General features: G+C 51.3%; 8 protein-coding genes across 8 annotated transcripts; 4 read left to right on the top strand and 4 right to left on the bottom strand.

The window, feature by feature from the left end:
* Positions 1 to 473: 473 nt before the first annotated feature.
* CC84DRAFT_1195944 (STE3-domain-containing protein) lies at positions 474 to 1,978 on the top strand (the record flags this gene model as incomplete). Its single annotated transcript, XM_018181425.1, has 2 exons — positions 474 to 1,035; positions 1,098 to 1,978. The coding sequence occupies 2 exons, from the start codon at positions 474 to 476 to the stop codon at positions 1,976 to 1,978; spliced, it is 1,443 nt and encodes a 480-aa protein (XP_018035888.1).
* A 593-nt stretch (positions 1,979 to 2,571) lies between these two features.
* On the bottom strand, positions 2,572 to 3,584 carry CC84DRAFT_1067354 (uncharacterized protein; the record flags this gene model as incomplete). Its single annotated transcript, XM_018173641.1, has 5 exons — positions 2,572 to 2,758; positions 2,808 to 3,181; positions 3,239 to 3,306; positions 3,354 to 3,390; positions 3,450 to 3,584. Coding segments are annotated over 5 exons (801 nt in total), but the record flags the coding sequence as incomplete, so codon positions are not given.
* Positions 3,585 to 5,803: 2,219 nt separating this feature from the next.
* CC84DRAFT_1118747 (cytochrome P450) lies at positions 5,804 to 7,625 on the bottom strand (the record flags this gene model as incomplete). Its single annotated transcript, XM_018175531.1, has 2 exons — positions 5,804 to 7,443; positions 7,493 to 7,625. The coding sequence occupies 2 exons, from the start codon at positions 7,623 to 7,625 to the stop codon at positions 5,879 to 5,881; spliced, it is 1,698 nt and encodes a 565-aa protein (XP_018035886.1). The 3' UTR covers positions 5,804 to 5,878.
* Positions 7,626 to 8,298: 673 nt separating this feature from the next.
* CC84DRAFT_1090333 (uncharacterized protein) lies at positions 8,299 to 9,756 on the top strand (the record flags this gene model as incomplete). The annotated part of the gene is made up of 2 exons (XM_018174348.1): positions 8,299 to 8,383; positions 8,441 to 9,756. 2 exons carry the CDS (start codon positions 8,299 to 8,301, stop codon positions 9,754 to 9,756), a joined length of 1,401 nt encoding a protein of 466 aa, XP_018035885.1.
* Positions 9,757 to 9,833: 77 nt separating this feature from the next.
* Positions 9,834 to 10,948, bottom strand: CC84DRAFT_724413 (uncharacterized protein). The gene has a single exon (XM_018187182.1). The coding sequence runs from the start codon at positions 10,784 to 10,786 to the stop codon at positions 9,911 to 9,913; it is 876 nt and encodes a 291-aa protein (XP_018035884.1). The 5' UTR covers positions 10,787 to 10,948; the 3' UTR covers positions 9,834 to 9,910.
* A 28-nt stretch (positions 10,949 to 10,976) lies between these two features.
* On the top strand, positions 10,977 to 11,878 carry CC84DRAFT_1118737 (uncharacterized protein). Its single transcript, XM_018175530.1, has 4 exons — positions 10,977 to 11,039; positions 11,191 to 11,243; positions 11,334 to 11,404; positions 11,471 to 11,878. Exons 1-4 carry the CDS (start codon positions 11,018 to 11,020, stop codon positions 11,778 to 11,780), a joined length of 456 nt encoding a protein of 151 aa, XP_018035883.1. The 5' UTR covers positions 10,977 to 11,017; the 3' UTR covers positions 11,781 to 11,878.
* Positions 11,879 to 12,604: 726 nt separating this feature from the next.
* On the bottom strand, positions 12,605 to 14,354 carry CC84DRAFT_724435 (uncharacterized protein). Its single transcript, XM_018187183.1, has 3 exons — positions 13,412 to 14,354; positions 12,851 to 13,363; positions 12,605 to 12,780 (listed from the first exon to the last, which is right to left on the bottom strand). Exons 1-3 carry the CDS (start codon positions 14,244 to 14,246, stop codon positions 12,746 to 12,748), a joined length of 1,383 nt encoding a protein of 460 aa, XP_018035882.1. The 5' UTR covers positions 14,247 to 14,354; the 3' UTR covers positions 12,605 to 12,745.
* Positions 14,355 to 15,567: 1,213 nt separating this feature from the next.
* CC84DRAFT_1118732 (glycoside hydrolase family 18 protein) lies at positions 15,568 to 16,989 on the top strand. The gene is made up of 3 exons (XM_018175529.1): positions 15,568 to 15,750; positions 15,808 to 16,091; positions 16,146 to 16,989. The coding sequence occupies exons 1-3, from the start codon at positions 15,647 to 15,649 to the stop codon at positions 16,937 to 16,939; spliced, it is 1,182 nt and encodes a 393-aa protein (XP_018035881.1). The 5' UTR covers positions 15,568 to 15,646; the 3' UTR covers positions 16,940 to 16,989.
* Positions 16,990 to 17,109: the final 120 nt, after the last annotated feature.

Below are 17,109 nucleotides of genomic sequence, written 5' to 3'. Positions count from 1 at the left end.
CTCACATATCAGTAACCTCGCTTTTAGAAGCTCCAGGCAAATATGGCGAGTGCTACTGTCTCTCCCTCACCTCGGATGGCTTCACTGACTGTGACGACGGAAAGGGGGACCACTCGCTATTAAGTGCTTATTGAGAGCTGAAATCTATTGACACTGATTTGTTCCATCCATAGAGTACTCTTCATGCGTACTCCACGTCGCTCCTTACTTCTAGATTTCTAAATCCAACGACCCCTTTCGTCTCCTTATCGTCTCCTTCATCTTCTCTGTCTACCACTTTCACGTGTCGAACCCTCACTTTCGAAGCATACCACGGTTCATACATCATCTGGGAACAAAGATACGACTCTCTAGTGCCATATCCATGCCATAGGCCAAGACACGCCTCAAAACAGCCAGCATTTCCGACTCCACCATCCTAAGCTTTGGCCCACTGTCTCCTCGTTTTGTCCTCGTCCATCATGTCCTCCAACATGGCAGAGGGCCACTTCCCGCTGTACCCACAAGCTGTGTGGCTTCCAGTCCTTGCTTTCCCATCATGGATCCTCTGCATCTCCCCTATGGTCTGGCACCTTTCACAACGCAATATCGCCGCAGGCTCACTCATCTTCTGGATCATACTCCTTAACTTCTTCAACGCTATCAATCCGCTCATATGGCCTCGAGACAACATGGAGGAATGGTATAACGGTTCTGGCCTTTGTGACATTGAAGTTCGCGTTCAAGTCGGCGCTTCTGTGGCCCTTGCAGCGTGCACTGCCATCATCGCGCGCCGCCTTGCCAATGTCATGGATACGCGAAATATCACAGTCGCTCCCAGCAAGCGGAGTGTACTCATTGAGAAGGCTCTCGAGATCGGCTTCTGCTGGGTGTACCCGATCATTCTCATGGTCACGTACTACATTGTCCAGCCGTTTCGTTACTACATCTTCGGGATCTCGGGTTGCGTAGCGGTCTATGATTCCAGCTGGCCAAGTCTCGCAATTGTGTGGGTCTGGGGCTGCATCACAACTCTTGTGGCAGCTTTCTACTCGGGTAAGTACTCCTTCTTCTCAATTCTGATCTGGTCTCAACCATGTCTAACAGTTTCATTATAGGCTTACTGGGCTTCCGTCTTTTCCACTATCGCCGCGAGTTCCACAACCTAATCGCAGCCCGCAACACCACCAAGTCCCGCTTTGTACGACTTTTTCTCATGGCTCTATATGTCTCGATCATATTGGTCCCATATTCCTTCTTCATCCTCTACCAGCTCGCCGACACTATTGTCGATGATTACAGCTGGTCGCGTGTCCATGGGCCCAATTGGAACTCAGTCACCAAAGTACCTGCAAACGGCGTAGTACGTTGGGATCGCTGGGGTGAGGTGGCCGCCGGATACATCGCTTTCATACTCTTCGGCACCGGCACAGATGCACACAATACATACAAAGGAATTCTCACCTCTGTCGGATTTGGCAAGCTCTTCCCCAGTCTTTACATCATGAGCGAGAGCAGTGGTGTTCAAACCCCGACAGGTGTCACGTTCGTCAAGCGGTGGACTTCCAGTTGGTCAACCAAGGCGAAGAGTTGGATCAGCAGGAACGACTCTGTTTCTGAACCAAGTCGCAATGAATCTTTCACCGGATCCGTCGTTCATTCTGTGTTCACGAATCCGGAGTTAGTGACTGTACAGCAGCAGCAGGTCAAACCGCCCAACAACACGCTGTCAATCTTCAGTCGCAACTTGAACCGTCGTACTACCAATCAATCCATTCTCCCGATCCAGAATAAGATGTCAACCGATACTGACCGTCTCCCTGTTCTTGACAAAACGCCGTCGAATCCCTCTGCTTTTATCGCGCGAGCATGGGCTGCCGAAAAATACACTGGCGAGAAGGCCGATGAGATCGCAGGAGTCCACGTTGTTTGCGAAGTCCACCAAGCGAGCCAGGATAGGAGCGGGGAGAAGAAGACCGGCGACGATGCTTGGGTGTAAGCTTACCAAGTCTCTGGTTTGAATGGAAGGGCTTGCATGCACTATCGAGGGCTACGTCCCATTCGATAGCAGCATGTGGGGGTTTGCATATTTACAATCTTTTCCTACTTCGACTTGCTTTCGGTTTATTTTGAGGATTCAGCAGTCTTTACCTTGGTACAGGTGAGGGATATTCATGGTTCATAGTCGGAAAACATTGAGGTTTGGTTTCGTTCCTTTACATTCTTTACCTTTGTCACGTATCTCTACCGGTGCAGGTCGCTGGAGCTGGTAGCAATATGATATATTGTTTGACCTAGCATGACTACGCATCTACCCAGACGCAATCGCATGTACAATGTCCGAATTCAGGACCCATGGAGGGAGCTTCACGCTCTCCCAGACTCGCTCCTCATATCTCCCTGATCCGAATCGCTTGCATAAAACGTACCGTTCCCTTTTTCCGCATCTGCAAAAGGATCACTAACATTGTTAGCAGCAGATCGTCTCCCGGCAGGTATGTGCACGAGTTCGCTCTCATCGCTCTCCGCAGTTCCGCCACTTCCACCGCGCGCTTTATACCCGCTCTTTGCATTCGGTGTAGAGCCCCCGCTCGATCGGAACACCCGTGGGAAATGCTGGATGACGAATGCGCGAAGAGTAGGTAATGATGCGCAGATGATGCCTAGGTTCATCTCGATAACGGACCATGTCGCTGTGCCTGGATTGTCCCACGAGATGTCCGTGGTGGTTTCGAGCTTCTGTAGGGTGTGAATGCGTAGGAGAGAGGCTATACTGGCACTGTTATATGATTAGCTTCGAACTCATATCTCGTCCTGCATGAACTTACAAGCCTCCCAACCCAAGGATGAACGCCAGCGTGTACTTCTCCCGTCTGCGCAGCTGCAGCTTCCTTATTATAAAGATAGGAAGTATGACAAGCGCAACGTCTGTGACAACACTGATGGCAGCGTTGGCATAATACATAGCTGTCTTGTTGATGCACCTGCCTGGGATGCGATCATCCCAGAACTTAGGTACCGGAGAGCAAGCGAATACGTTGGCGAAGAAGGCCTCAACACACAAGGCAACAACGACACCCATCGCTACCCAGCAGGCGTTGCGTACGTTTTGATCGATGGAGATGCGCATGTACTGTAGTACGATCGAGGCTTTGGTAAACGTCAAGCCAAAGTTGTACATCATTATGCTGGCGAAGAGGGCCTACATCGTTGCTAAATTATGACTCGTGCTTTTCCCATACGTTTAGCAGAGTCTTACCTTTAAGGATTTGATACCATCCTCCAAAGTTAAAGCTTGGATGTGCCTGCCCATGCCATACTTGACCTCTGTCCGCAATTAGAATACCGGCAGATCATCAGGACGAGAAACGTACGGTAGCCTTGACATATTGATGTAGCAATACTAAAGATCTAGGAAATGTCAACCATATAGATCTAGGAGGAGTTTGAAGAACAGGTTTTTGGCATACCAATGCTAATACAATGGCCAAGTCCTCGTACGATGGATTGCGCACTACCACACACCGTGTGTACAATCTAAATCCCACGATCAAAAGAGCCAAAGTAGGAAAGACAATGATTATGGTAAGGATTTGGGAACCCTTGTCGGCCGCCAAGTATTCTGGAGTAATCACTGGCGCTGCGCTGAAAGACATAGCGACGCAAAGCACCTCATCGGTCCGATCTCAAGGGAGCAGCAACCGTGCACACATATTTATGTCGAAGACGTTCCCTCTTCCCCAGACCATGGCATTCAAGGTTCGTCGCCCCGGTCCGTTAGGACACTGCGGGTGAACGAGGGTCGCATGGGAAATCCCCAAACTCTCGGTTGCAACCTTACTCTTCCTTCCGTCTCTCATGTAGTAAAATGCGCGAGATCCTGGAAAAAGCCCTGGTGGTATATGCGAGAAGCGACTCCATTTTCACCAGTCCGACGAATAACAAGCAATCAGCGTGATATGTCAAACAAACACATGCAGTAGTCAAAACCTTGTACCCTGTGATGGCGCCAGTTTCGGATGGGCCGATGCGGCGTAAAGCGAGCGTGGCGTTGGGGATCGTTCCTCGACTGGATTTATCCAGCTTGACAGCTGTGACTAACAGGAAACTTGCAGCTTGCGCCATCTCACAAACGCAAGTCACCTCGCGCTACTTGCGTTTAGCTTCCGATACTTGCAGGTACTATTTCCCTTTGATTGGCTAGCATACATCGCCTGCCTACTGGGCGCAAGGACAAGGTTTCAAGGTGCTTGGCGATGAATTTTGGTTTTCGGTTATGTTATTGCAAGGCCTGAACGTTGTGTAATCAAGGATGCGGGGAGCGGGGAACGGATGAACGAGATGTGCTATTTACTACACCACCGGAAGAGACCGAGATCTGCCCATGCACGAGCAGTGATTAGTGCAAAGCGGTGCAGATTATGCATCTCTTTCCTTCCAGATCTTGGCCTTAGTTCACCGCGATGCATTGATCGGCAGCATTTCTGCTATTCGCAGAAGCATTCAGAATCGATTGAGAGCGTGGCGAAAAGAGAAACTATGTTTTAGAGCGCTTCTTCTTCAGAATCGGGACAATCTCCAAAACGCAAAGATGTCGTCACCATCGCATGGGGCCTCAACTAGTCACGATAGATGTGAGGATTCATCGCGTGACCCCATGTACGTAAAACTTACGCCTGGACTTTTGCAAAGTTGAACTCGTACAGAGTGAAGTGCTGCAGTGGTTTAATGACGATACCTTTTGCACATTGAAGTCGCTGTATTTTGTCTGCTACAATCCGCTTGCACGGACAGAGGTCCAGACCATTTACATCGTTTTCTGCCGGCCCAAAGCTGTCAGGTATAGATCCGGTTGATTCTAAGGGGCAAGGTACCCTGGACGCTGCATAAAGCAATCGGATCGAATCACGATACGAGTCATGATTTTGGTCCGGGTGCAGGGTCCAGCGGTGTGATCGTAGTTTCGCATCCAGATTCCAAGTAAAACCACGATAGATACGATCGATAAGATTAATGCTTGGTATCTGGACGATAAATATGCCGATTATTGCCGTTCCCGGGCGAGGGAAGACTGCCACCGTCGGAACAGTAGGATCCTCGGGTGGCGTTTACATAAGCCCGCGGTTGATGAGAAGTGAGCCCAGAGCAGGCGAAGTCGGATGGTCTGGTGAGAAACCGGCTGTCACGGTGCGCAACGCTCCAATGCCCTTGGTTGACTGCCAGAAAAATAGCCTGATATCCACCTTTTCCTGCGCAAGTCGACTGGAGATGCATGCGCGACGATAGATTGTTTGCGCTATCAATTATGCACAGACAACGTCGAACGAACTCACTAAGGCGACAACAATCCCCATATGTTTATTGAAAGGCATAAAAATACGGCTACCCTTGTGAGGATATTTCATGGATTCCAAGCAAAGTTGGGTGGTGTATTCAGCGAGACGCCGTGAGAATCTGCATGCCTCTTGGTGCGGTGGAGAAGGCCCCGGCTGTTCAACGGATGATTGCAGCTCTACCTCGCTTTCGCTTTCTCCACGCAGGGATCGACTGAAATACACAGGGGAGATGCCAACATTATGCTTAGTATCCGTTGCTATACACATGTTGAAAAGCATCACACCACCTTGATGAGTTTCATGTAGCTAGAGGAAGTGACCATCGCGGAAACCTTGTCATCCACAGACACAGTGACCTTCTCCAAAACAGGCATGGAGTTTTAGAGGCACTTAATCAAAGCGTGAGTAGCAACTACGAACGGATAGGTTCCGAGCCAGATCACGAACTCGAAGCGAGGAGATTTCTTTGAGAATCATATTGCTATCTAGGGTATTAAATGCTCTAGCCTCCATCCTATACCAAACTCCACAAACAATGCATCACATGCGTACATTACAGCCCACTAAGGCTGTCCCGTGATTGCCGCATCAATGACCGAATCCGCCTTTTCCGTCTTCGGTGGCCACTTACCTCTCCTCTCTGCTCGGACATACAGGTTGTTCGGACGGATCAGCTGGAACATAGGATCGTACTCAATAGTCTCATCTCCATCTTTGGTGAAGTGATACCGCCAAATGAGCTTGGGCAGGAAGATCTTGACCTCCTGTAGCGCAAAATTGAACCCGATGCACATGCGCGGACCCGCCGCAAACGGAATGTACGCTGCCTTGTGCCTGTTCTTGACTTCGGGCGTCTCCCATCGCTCAGGGTCGAATTTGGCTGGGTTGTCCCATAGTGCAGGGTTGTTGTGGATGTGGTGAAGCGCTGGGATGATGACAGAGTCCTTGGGCAGCTTGTAACCGCCTGGAAGGATGAGGTCAGCCTTTGCAGTGCGGCCAGGTTGGAAGGAGGGGTTGTGTCTGCGCTGAGTCTCCTTGATGAAACGGTCGAGGTAGGTGAGCTTGTCTGTGAAGTCAGAGGTGAGCTCCATGTCATCGGTAAAATCATTGTCGACGAGTTCTTGGAGAAGCTTTTCTTGGACGCCAGGGTATGTGACGATGCCGTAGAGAAGCCATGACAGAAGTGAGGAGGTAGTGGTGAAGCCGGCACCAGTGGCGACGACAAGCGCATGCGCCATGGATGTGAGGGGCAGCTTCTCGCCCTTGTTATCTGTTGCTCGAAGTGCGTAATCGACCATGTTCTTTGCGGTGAGAGCGGCGTCTTGCAGGGGAAGGTCGGAGGTGCCACCCCGCTCAGCATCCTCAACAGCCTTGATAATGATTTGTTCCATGCGATGTTGCTTGCTCTTGAGCGCTGCAGGGTCGCCGAAGGGCAACGAAGCATACCAGCTGCCCCAGGAAGTGACCTTCTTGTTCAGGGTTAAGGTCTCAGCAATCAGTCGTACAATCTCATGCACAGGCGCATTTGGCGATGAGAAGTGCTCCAGGTCAACGCCGAGAGTGAGTTTTGCCACCGCCTGAGATCCAAGCTTCAACATGTAAATGTACGCGTTGAACGACTGTCCTTGCTCGTCAAAATGATCGAATACTTTGTAGGCCTCCTCAATAGTCTTCTGCATGGTCGGCGCATAATGTCTCACTGCCTTCGGTCCCAGCGCCGGAGGGAGGAACTTGTGTGTAACGCGCCACTCGGGAGTGTCAGTGTCACCCAGAAACACGCCAGCCTGTGGTTGTTTGATACCAAAGAGCGGGTGGCTCTCGTTGATCTTCTTGGTGAAGAAGTCCGACTCGGCGAAGGCGGCAGCCGCAATATCTGGATCGTTGCTGTGCCACACCGTTCGGCCCATATTGGTCGTCTTGAATAGCGGGCCGTACTTTTCGAAGAGACGCTGGTGGTTTCCTAGGTGGTCGGGAAACACTTCGAAAAAGTTTCCAACGTAAGGGAGTCCTTTTGGTCCTGGGGCATCCCGCACGGCATGTCCATCGATGGTGATAGTGATCGCATCTTCTGACGACAGAATGTCTGAAACTTCTGTTACTGCAATGCCGTTCCGCTCGAAAGCGATTCCTTTTTACCAGTCAACGATTGTTTTGAAAAGTGTCTCTATTTATCGTACCTTCAGGAACAACGATCGCAAAATGTGAGGCGATGACATCCTTCACATCCTCTAATGAGGCATCCTTGTGGAAGGTGACTGTCCGTGTAGATGCAGGCGATTCTCCTAGGAGATGAAATTGCTGAGACTCCATATTGTTCGGTGATGTTGTGGATGAATGGTGAATCGCGAACGTTTCAGTCCAAGCACCCAGTCGCAGCCAGACCTATACATATGTGGCGATCGTCCGCCTTCCTCCGTCATAACGCACCTTGAACTCGGCCGTCTCAACAAAAGAAACCGAGGCATCGCAAACGAACAGGGTCAGGATTTTCATCAATTTGTGCTACCAGCATCATCTTGATTGGGTACATGATGCGCTGTGAGAAAGCAAAGATGCCGAGGTACACGTTTTCTCCGACGCGCCGTCGTTGCCCCGATATTTTGTGGGACTTCCCGTGCGGCTCTGCGGGAATCGGCCAGTAGTAAGAGCGCCATTTATCGGCACTCGGGCGCCCCTGGAAAGCTTGGTCGACGTTTTGATCTGGGTCCTGGCGCCGCGCATACAGCAGCCATACACGTGGGTCCTGCAGCGCAAATCGCGCCGTAACGGCGAAGTTTGCCCCACCCTGAAAAGGAGATTGAGGCTGTCGAAGCTCGTTCGAAGCTCGTACGAAACTGATATGCTGTTTAGGGCTTGAGATGCCGAGGTACGTGGCGGCGTGCAGCAGATTCTGGGAGCTCCTTTGAGTTGCGGGAAAATCTTCACGATAAAAGTAACGTTCTTCCTCGTTCTACTCTGGGTTTATTGTGTTGCACATACCAGAATGTCAGATTCCACCGTTTTTAGTACCGCTGAGGTTGCGTCTCACTCTACAAGAGATGATTTGTGGATAGTTATACATGGCAAAGGTACCGCTTTATTGAATCGATGCCGTCCTTGTATTCGTATGCTAACCAATGGCCCAGTTTACAATGTGACAGAATATGTCCGGGATCATCCAGGTGGCGTTGACGTCCTCATCGATCTCGCAGGCAAGGACGCGACTGAAGGCTATGATGACGTTGGCCACTCAGAAGATGCAGACGAGATCTTGCACTCATACCTCGTTGGAATCGCCGCAGACAGCAACAAAGCCCGCAAGACCAAGGCCGTGAAGCTTGTGCAACAATCAAGTCCACTACCCACCAAGACGCAAACTTCCTCCGCTTCATCGACTGCGCTTAAAGCCATCCTTGCCTCGGTGGCGGTAGCAGCACCCGCGTACTACGCCTCACAACGCGAGCTATTCTCCCAGATACCGATCGACAAGCTGCCTTCTCTTGCGTTAATTGGTGGCGCATCATCAGGCAGCCCGCAATCCCCCTTTTTCAAAGGATTCGCCATCGCCACCTGCCTCTCTGCCATTGCCTTCGCCGTAGTAGGCAAAGAACTCGCAAAGTTCACCCATGTCGAAGAAGGTTTCGGACGCTACCCGCCCTATCGAAAAGCGCGACCTCGCGTAGCGCCTGCAAACCCGCACCTCGCAAGGGGCTTCCTCGACGCAAAAGAATACAAGCCGCTCAAGGTAGCCAAGATCACCAAGATCTCTCCGAATGTTTTCAAGTACACTTTTGCGCTTCCGGACCCAAGGGATGTCATCGGTCTTCCTATTGGCCAACACGTTGCCATCAAAGCCACGATCAACGGAAAGACCGTAACGCGCTCTTATACACCAACCTCTAACAATATCGACACCGGCGTGCTCGAGCTCGTCATCAAGATCTACCCCGACGGCGCGCTCACAGGAAATTATTTCGCGAACCTGAAGGTTGGAGATGAAGTTCTGTTCCGCGGACCGAAGGGTGCCATGAAGTATACCACAGGGCACTGCAAGAACATTGGTATGATTGCTGGTGGCACAGGAATCACGCCCATGTACGCCCTAATCCGCTCCATTTGCGAGGACCCACGCGATACAACATCGATTTCACTTGTTTATGCGAACCGCACCGAAGATGATATTCTCCTGCGCTCAGAGCTCGAGACTTTTGCGCGGCGGTATCCTAAGAATTTCAAAGTGTGGTTCATGCTGGACACCCCACCGCCAGGGTGGACGGGTGGAAGCGGCTTCGTTACACGCGATGTCATGAAGGAGCGACTGCCCACGGTGGGCCCGGATACCAGAATCATGCTTTGTGGTCCGCCAGGAATGATAGGGGCTGCGAAGAAGGGGCTGGTAGATTTAGGCTTCAAGGAGCCTGGAGCAGTCGGGAAGATGGCGGATGAGATCTTTTGCTTCTAAGGATTACAGTCGATGAAGCTCGTTGTAGATGCATATAAGACATGCAGATTTCTGGTTCGTGTATGGTGGAGATAGACTTGGACCGCATAATGCCCTGATCATGCAACACAGGCTTAGGAGGATATGTAGATAGAATACCCATTCCTTTGAGTTCTCAATCGACGATAACGCAGAAGTTGTTCATGGCTGGTCCATCTCTCACTTTCTTCTTCGTGGTCTTGGCAGAGTTGCTGGTACCTGTCAGACTGAACAGATAGTAGCAGAGTTTTGGCGTCTTCTTCTCGGTTGTTAACTTGAAGCCAAGATTTGTCATGATACGAAGCAGTAATGGTTCGTCCAGATAGCGCGAGTTCTCCACACAAGGCAACGGCAGGACCAGAAACAAAGCTGGAAGGACGGAGGCGTTGATCTTCTGATTCGTGTCGGTATGACGCAAAAACTTCGTTATCCGCTTCAGCATTTCGCCTCGTTGACTTGGGTCTGGTACGTAGTTCAGAACCAAAGAAAGAGATATGATGTCAAATCTTTCACTTGCTGAGGTTGGAAGTGGACGTTCCATGAAGTTCTGCTTCTTGATACCGGCGCCCTGGCTGTTCAGGTCGATTCGCGTCATTTCGATCCTTTTGGGGTACTTGGATATCTCGTTATTGGTCGAGAGCGCCCCAACTTCCAAGCACTGAAGTACTGATCCCCCATCATCTCCATCTGATTTTCCCTTAGGACGTTCAAGGATATTTGCACCTCGCAGCCAATCGACAAGCACCTTACTCGAGTCTCCGCCGCGATCCTTGGACTGGCCTTGTTTGCTGGCGGCTTGATACACTTCGAGACCCCCATTTTCTTCGATGGCTTTGGCAACACTTGCTGCAAGTTTCGTATCACCATTCTTTACAGCAGATGCATGCTCCTTGTGCAGGCGATGATGAGTCCGGATGATGGTTCGAGAGCGCTGGGAGGTCATGCGCTCTTTCGGCTTGCTGATGGGTGGACGCCCATGGGAGAGCGTCTTTTGACGCTTCTTGATCGCCATGACTTCGTGTTGATTGACGAAAGTCACATGGTGTTCTGTCGGGTTGCAGAAATGTTCGCCGACGAGCTAATGCGGAGAGGTCCGCGTTTCGGCGCTACACCACTAGCGTCACATAACGTAAGCTCGCTTAGGCTATTCGCACCTGCGGCATCGTGCGATTTTTGACTGTCGCGAAAATCACGAAGGACTTTCTTCTCACGACCGTCACTAACACACAGCACATCCGTCGCAATGGCTCCCAAGGCAACCAAGGGTACGCAACAATCTTCCAGTCACAGCGAAGCGATCAGCAATACTCGCGGCCAACTCCCACCACGCGAAATCGTCTGCCACGGCGGTGCTCGATCGTAACATCCTGTCTATTCGCTACAACTGCATTGAAGGCCTCTGCTAACGAGTCGCAGCTTCCAAGCCCAGCAAGCAGGCTAACGCCGCTGCCAAAGCTGCTCTCAAGGGAGTAAGTTAGACCTACAAGGCGTGCCAGCATCCCGTCGCTGGCGGCTTTTACTTCTCGTGCCATGGGCGGCAATTCTAACGAGATGTAAAGGTCAACTCGCACAAGGTCCGCAAGGTGCGCAAGAGCACCAGCTTCCACCGCCCCAAGACCCTCGAGCTCTCGTATGTACACTGTCACAATGACTCCTTCCTCCATGGGCATGAATGAACTGGCTAACCGTCGGACAGCCGCTCGCCCAAGTACCCCCGCAAGTCGATTCCTCACCAGCCCCGCCTCGATGCTGGCAAGATCCTCATCCACCCGCTCAACACAGAGTCCGCCATGAAGAAGATCGAGGAGAACAACACCCTCGTCTTCATCGTCGACGTCAAGGCCAACAAGCGCCAGATCGCCGCCGCTCTCAAGAAGCAGTACGACGTCTCCTGCGTCAAGATCAACACCCTCATCCGACCAGACGGCTCCAAGAAGGCTTTCGCGCGGTTGACTGCCGATGTTGATGCCCTCGACATCGCTGCCACCAAGCTCGCTATCGTTTAAGCGAAGTTTGTGAGATTGGGCGTATGTGGATGAATATGACGGATCTGGGCAATACTTATACCTGGCTGGCATCATGGAAAAGCGGATATGAATTGCATGGCGTTCATGGGCATGTAGTCCACAGTGACTGGAATGAATCAATTTCTGACATGCCGCCTACTTGATGTCTACTGCTCATGTCCATCTTAGTTACGGGGCTGTTTAGCCACCAATTCTATTGAACTTGAATCAATCTGCTCCCGTAATACATATCGTAAGCTCATTAGGATGTTGTTGGTATCGTTGCATTATGTTCTATACACCATCTTGCAGTGATCAACCCTTTCCAATACGGACTGGTCTCTATACCCATAACACAGCCCACACAACACGTTATGCACCCGATCGTGACCAGTCCTGCGTGCGCGCAACCTTCTTTGCAGCTCTACTCCTGATCCACTTTCGAGCATTGTGAGCCTCACGGGTCTCCCCAACAAGCCTATACCTAATATCAGGTCGAGGAGCCACGCAGCGCACTCTCAATCTCTCGAATGCAGGTTCTTCGGCGGCTAAGTTGGAACGAACGACAGATATCGGCTTGAAGGCGAGTCGGGGCGCACGCAAGCGCATCCTTCGTCGCAAGATATTTCGATCGGCAGGCTTCATGCGTACCCTCATGGGTATGGGCATATCAACGGCGCGCATGAGGGGTCCTGGATGAGGGGAGTCGGTGGGGTTCGGAGAGTGTTCGCGAACCTGTTGGAGCCAGCGGCGGAGAAATTGGGGTTTAGCGTTTGGATGTTTCCGCCTAGCTTGTAGACGGAGAGCTCGTAGGCATTTTCGAAGCCGTACTGATTCAGCGAAAAGGGGCTGTGGTTGCTTAGGAAGTGGAGGGAGAGTGGGTAAGGGCGATAACACGGTCAGAGCGGTGTCTTCAGGAATCGTGAACTTCCGTTCAGGTGAAGCGATGTGGCGGCGGATTGGCACTATGCCGACTCTTGCGCCGGTGGTTGGCGGTGTTCTATCTATAGTGTCAGATTCAAGTTCAACGGCCAATTTACGGACTTTGCGGCTAATGTAGTGCTTCGTACCATTCGATTTCTCGCTCTTCGACTGTCGTGGCTTGTCCATGGCTGCAGCCTGGTCTGAGGGCACATTCCGAATTCGCGTTGACGACGTGCTACGGTTTGACCTGATATGGGTTGGCCGCCGCACAGTACGCACAAGGCCTTTCACAGCCATTCCACCTGTCGGGCCTTCGATCCAGACATCGTACATCCGAGCATCGTCCATGCGCGCTGCAATCTTTTCTTTCGCGCATAAACGCAACTTTTCACCACAGTATAGAGGCGCAAGGTTTTTGTACTCAATAGCTTCCACAATGTGCGGACCCTCTGGGATCAACTTCAAGTGAGTACCAATGAACTTGAGCAGGAGAGTTTGGGTCAATGGGCCGTGTACAAGGAGGTTCCGATGACCTTCGACGTTTCGAGCGAACTCTCGATCGAGATGAATGAGGTGCGCATTGAATGTGAGGGACGAAAACCGAGCAAGCAGTGTGCTCGTGGGGGTCAGCGTATGAGAGAAGTCGGGTTCCCCAAGTGCTGCATCAGTCAGTAAGCGTTTTGAAGTGGATCAAAGGGACTACCAACGCTGGAGGTATTTGACAGGCGCCATGTTGCCAGCCTTGATGTCCTCAAGCTCCTCAGCGGAACGCTCACGCATGAAGACTATATTGCGATCCTCGGTCACAAATGCTTGGTTCCAGTTTCGCATCTGCTCCTTGAGAGCTACAGCCAGCGAAGGTCCCCGCCTAGGCTTATCCCTGGAATCTTGGATAGCTTGGAAGACAGGGTCGTATCTTGCGAACTTGCGCTCGATCGTGATAAATATCTTCTCCTTCTCACCCTGCCCTCGTAGCCGCACGTCCTTTATACGCTCAAAGCACAAGATATGTTTATGCAAGGCCCAGCCAGCATTCTCGTCGAAGTAGAGGTTCTTGTTCACCCTGACAGCTCCACCCGCCCACATACGGCGTACGAAGGAGCCGCCGGGGCTGTGTAGCTGATCGGTGCCATCGGGCAATAGTTTATCGTCGGAAAGAGCCGGATTACAGAAGATGAGGTGCTCGCCAATGGCATGAGGCATCGCCGCATTTGCTGTCTGCCGTGTACGTTGGGGCTCGGTCGACGACGCTTGCCATCCTTTCGGAAAGAACGAGAATAACGTGCTATCCAGCTTCTTCACAGCTTGGGCTTCGATGGCATCGCGCTCTAGCGGTAGTTCACGATTAAGCATCTCGCTGCGGAGGGTTTGGAACCATGTTGCGTCTTCTGGATCCGTCGACTGGGGCTTTGGTTTGTGGTTGCTGGAATCTTCGGGCGTTTCGCACGAGTATAATCGGCGCTGTATCCATATCCGTCGCCATTGTGTGCGGTGAGCAGGCGTCTTTGCTAGGCTGTACAAACAGTGCGTGCGGGTGGCCATGGTCGTTCGATGAGGCACGAGTCTAGTTCGGAAAGGAAGACAAGAGCGTATCGATAACGGAAAGAAGGGGCAACTTTAGCCGGCGGAAGCACATAAAGCATAGGTATCGCAAGATCTGTCTGAGAATACAGATAACAAATCACCGGGATACTGCGACTCTTTGTAATTCTCATCTCTTCGAACGTTGCATCCTCACCTATAGCCTCACAGAACATGACACCATACAGGTAAGCTTCACCGACGAGCACCTAGCCCTCACGGCCGCCTTTCTTCTTCTCCAATTCCTTGATGGACTTCCCATGAGCACTTTTAAATACATTCGGAGCCCATCGTTCCATTTTATCTGCATTGCTCCTCTCTTTTTCGGCTAAATCGTGAATGTCATCATTGCAATCCAAGAAAAGATAGGATACAGTGCCACCTTTCCCAAGGGCGATAGTGCTGTTTCTTCCCATTCTGACAGGTCCCAATCCAATCGATCCGCTATGCGTCGCAAATAGGCACCTCACTGTTGCAGGACGGAGTTCATCCATGAATTGTTGTAGGGTCACATTGCTATCTGCAGTTCTTCGATGACCCGGCGTCGGCCGCTGTTGGCATTCATGCAGCGACCTCAGTTTCCGGTAAGAGGCGTTGAATCTTTCATACTCAGCTTTACTAAGATCAGAGGCTCTGTCCAATTATGTATCGACCCACAATATTAGGCCATGTATGAGCGTGTTCAGATGTGGCCCAATCGATCGACGAAGCCAGCAGTCATCGCATGTATGATTATTTCAAGTCTGCAGCGCCCAACTGTATCAGCCTCGCAGCCGATATCAGCAAGAAATTCATGGATATTGCCAGGTAACAAGTCGTATTTTTCGAAGAAGAAGATGAGGTTTTGAGCCAGGCATGCCTCCTGGATTATCCACAATCTTTGGAACCAACGACTCTGGAGAAGACGCGTTGTTACGAGGGCCTTCCTTGTCTGAAATTCTCTGTGCGCATACCCAGGATTCTGGATCTGTCGTATAGACTTTTCGGTACCTGTGTTCGGCGTAAGCACTGCTTCTATACCTAGACCCAGTATTGCAGGTCACATTCCTAGCCACACCACGACCTCTTTCGCGGAGTTGTAAATCATTCCCATCATATTGATCTGCGTGGTCAGCTCAACGTCATTCATTGATATTTCCATGGTTCAAAGCGCTGGCACCGTGGGGGGATGCAGTGAGTGCGCAGGGGTTGGTTATAGAGCCAGCGTTCTCGCTTTGGGAAAGGCGGGGAAGCTTGACCTACCGTAATTCCGCATTTACTTGGGGCACAACTTCTCTTCTCATCCCCAACTTCCTCTCAATCAATACGAATTGTTTATGGCTGCTTAGTCTAGGACTTGCGATACATTGTATTTCCCTACCATGACGCGCTTTTACTCTTGCCTGCTCGGCTGCACCCTGATTGCATCAGTTTTCGCTATTGAGACCGCAGAAGATGTTCCACGATACATCATGTACCTGACAGGGTCGGTTTAGAAACATGATCTTAGTGCTCGCAACTTTCATGCTAATACAACCTCCAGTCAACACCAGGTTGTCCCGCCTCCCCCATTTGTCAATGCCGTTACGCATGTTGCCATGGCTTTTATGCGTTCTGAGATATTCAATGAGCCAGACCGAGATGAGTGGCCGCTTTTTACGAGTGTGAAAGAGACAAGAGAAAAGTTTGCGAAAGACACCAAAATCATGGTCGCGATCGGAGGTTGGGGTAACGAGGACGGATTTAGAGAGGCAGCGCGAAGTGAAAGCCGACGCCAACAATGGGCCAAGGGAGTGAGGAAAATGGTCGAGAAAACTGGTGCAGATGGTCCGTGTATTCTCTTATACGGTTAGCTATGTACAGCGGCTGATATCCTCACAGGCGTCGATATCGACTGGGAGTACCCCGGAGGAAATGGAGATGACTACAAACGCAGTCCCAATTCCGCCCACACCTGGGAACTCACCAGTTATCCTCTCCTCTTATCCGCCCTACGCACCGCTCTTGGTCCTTCAAAACTCATCTCGGCCGCGGTTCCCGGCCTCCCTCGCGACATGCTAGCGTTCACGTCTGCCCATATTCCATCCATCATGGCCTCCGTCGACTTTCTAAACATCATGACCTACGACCTGATGAACCGCCGCGATAACGTTACAAAGCATCACACAGGTATCAAAAACTCACTCGAAGCTATTGACGCTTACATTGCAGCTGGTGTGGATCCGTCCAAGGCAAATCTCGGACTAGCATTCTACGTGAAGTGGTTCAAAACCGATCCTGCTTGGAGACAGGCGTGCACAGCGCATCCTGTTGGGTGTCCGGCCGTACTCATGGAGGACCCTGAGACTGGTGTGGATCTGGGAAAGGCCGGCGCGTTCTCCTGGCATGACGAGTTTCCTAAGGAGCTTGAGTGGTCTTTCTACAGAGCGATTAACGAGGGGACGTATGATAAGGACGGCTACTTCTACTTCGATGCCGAGGAGGATCTGTTCTGGAGTTTCGACACGCCAGATGCTATCAGGAGGAAGGTGTCGCAGATCAGGAAGAAGAGGGGGATTGGCGGTGTTTTTGCATGGGGACTGGGTGAAGATGCGCCGGACTTCGCGCATCTAAAGGCAGCGAATAAAGCGGTGCAGCTCTGGAGGGGCGGGAGAGTGGATAGGACTGAGCTGTAGTTCTCAGAAGTTGTCAATCAGGTAGAATGAATATCTACAACAGTCCTACCATTGACCGCCGGCAAGCAAGATCACAAAATCGATACTGCGCTTCCAATCGCAGAAACCTTACTCTTCGTGATATATCTAGCCTGCTTCCTGCTCACCAAGCCAACGTCACCCGCAGCATC

Source organism: Paraphaeosphaeria sporulosa (genome assembly GCF_001642045.1).
Source record: "Paraphaeosphaeria sporulosa strain AP3s5-JAC2a unplaced genomic scaffold CC84scaffold_5, whole genome shotgun sequence".
In the NCBI taxonomy this organism is placed as follows: Eukaryota; Fungi; Ascomycota; class Dothideomycetes; order Pleosporales; family Didymosphaeriaceae; genus Paraphaeosphaeria; species Paraphaeosphaeria sporulosa.
Note: the sequence above shows the minus strand (reverse complement) of the source record. Positions and strands in the feature narration are given on the sequence as shown.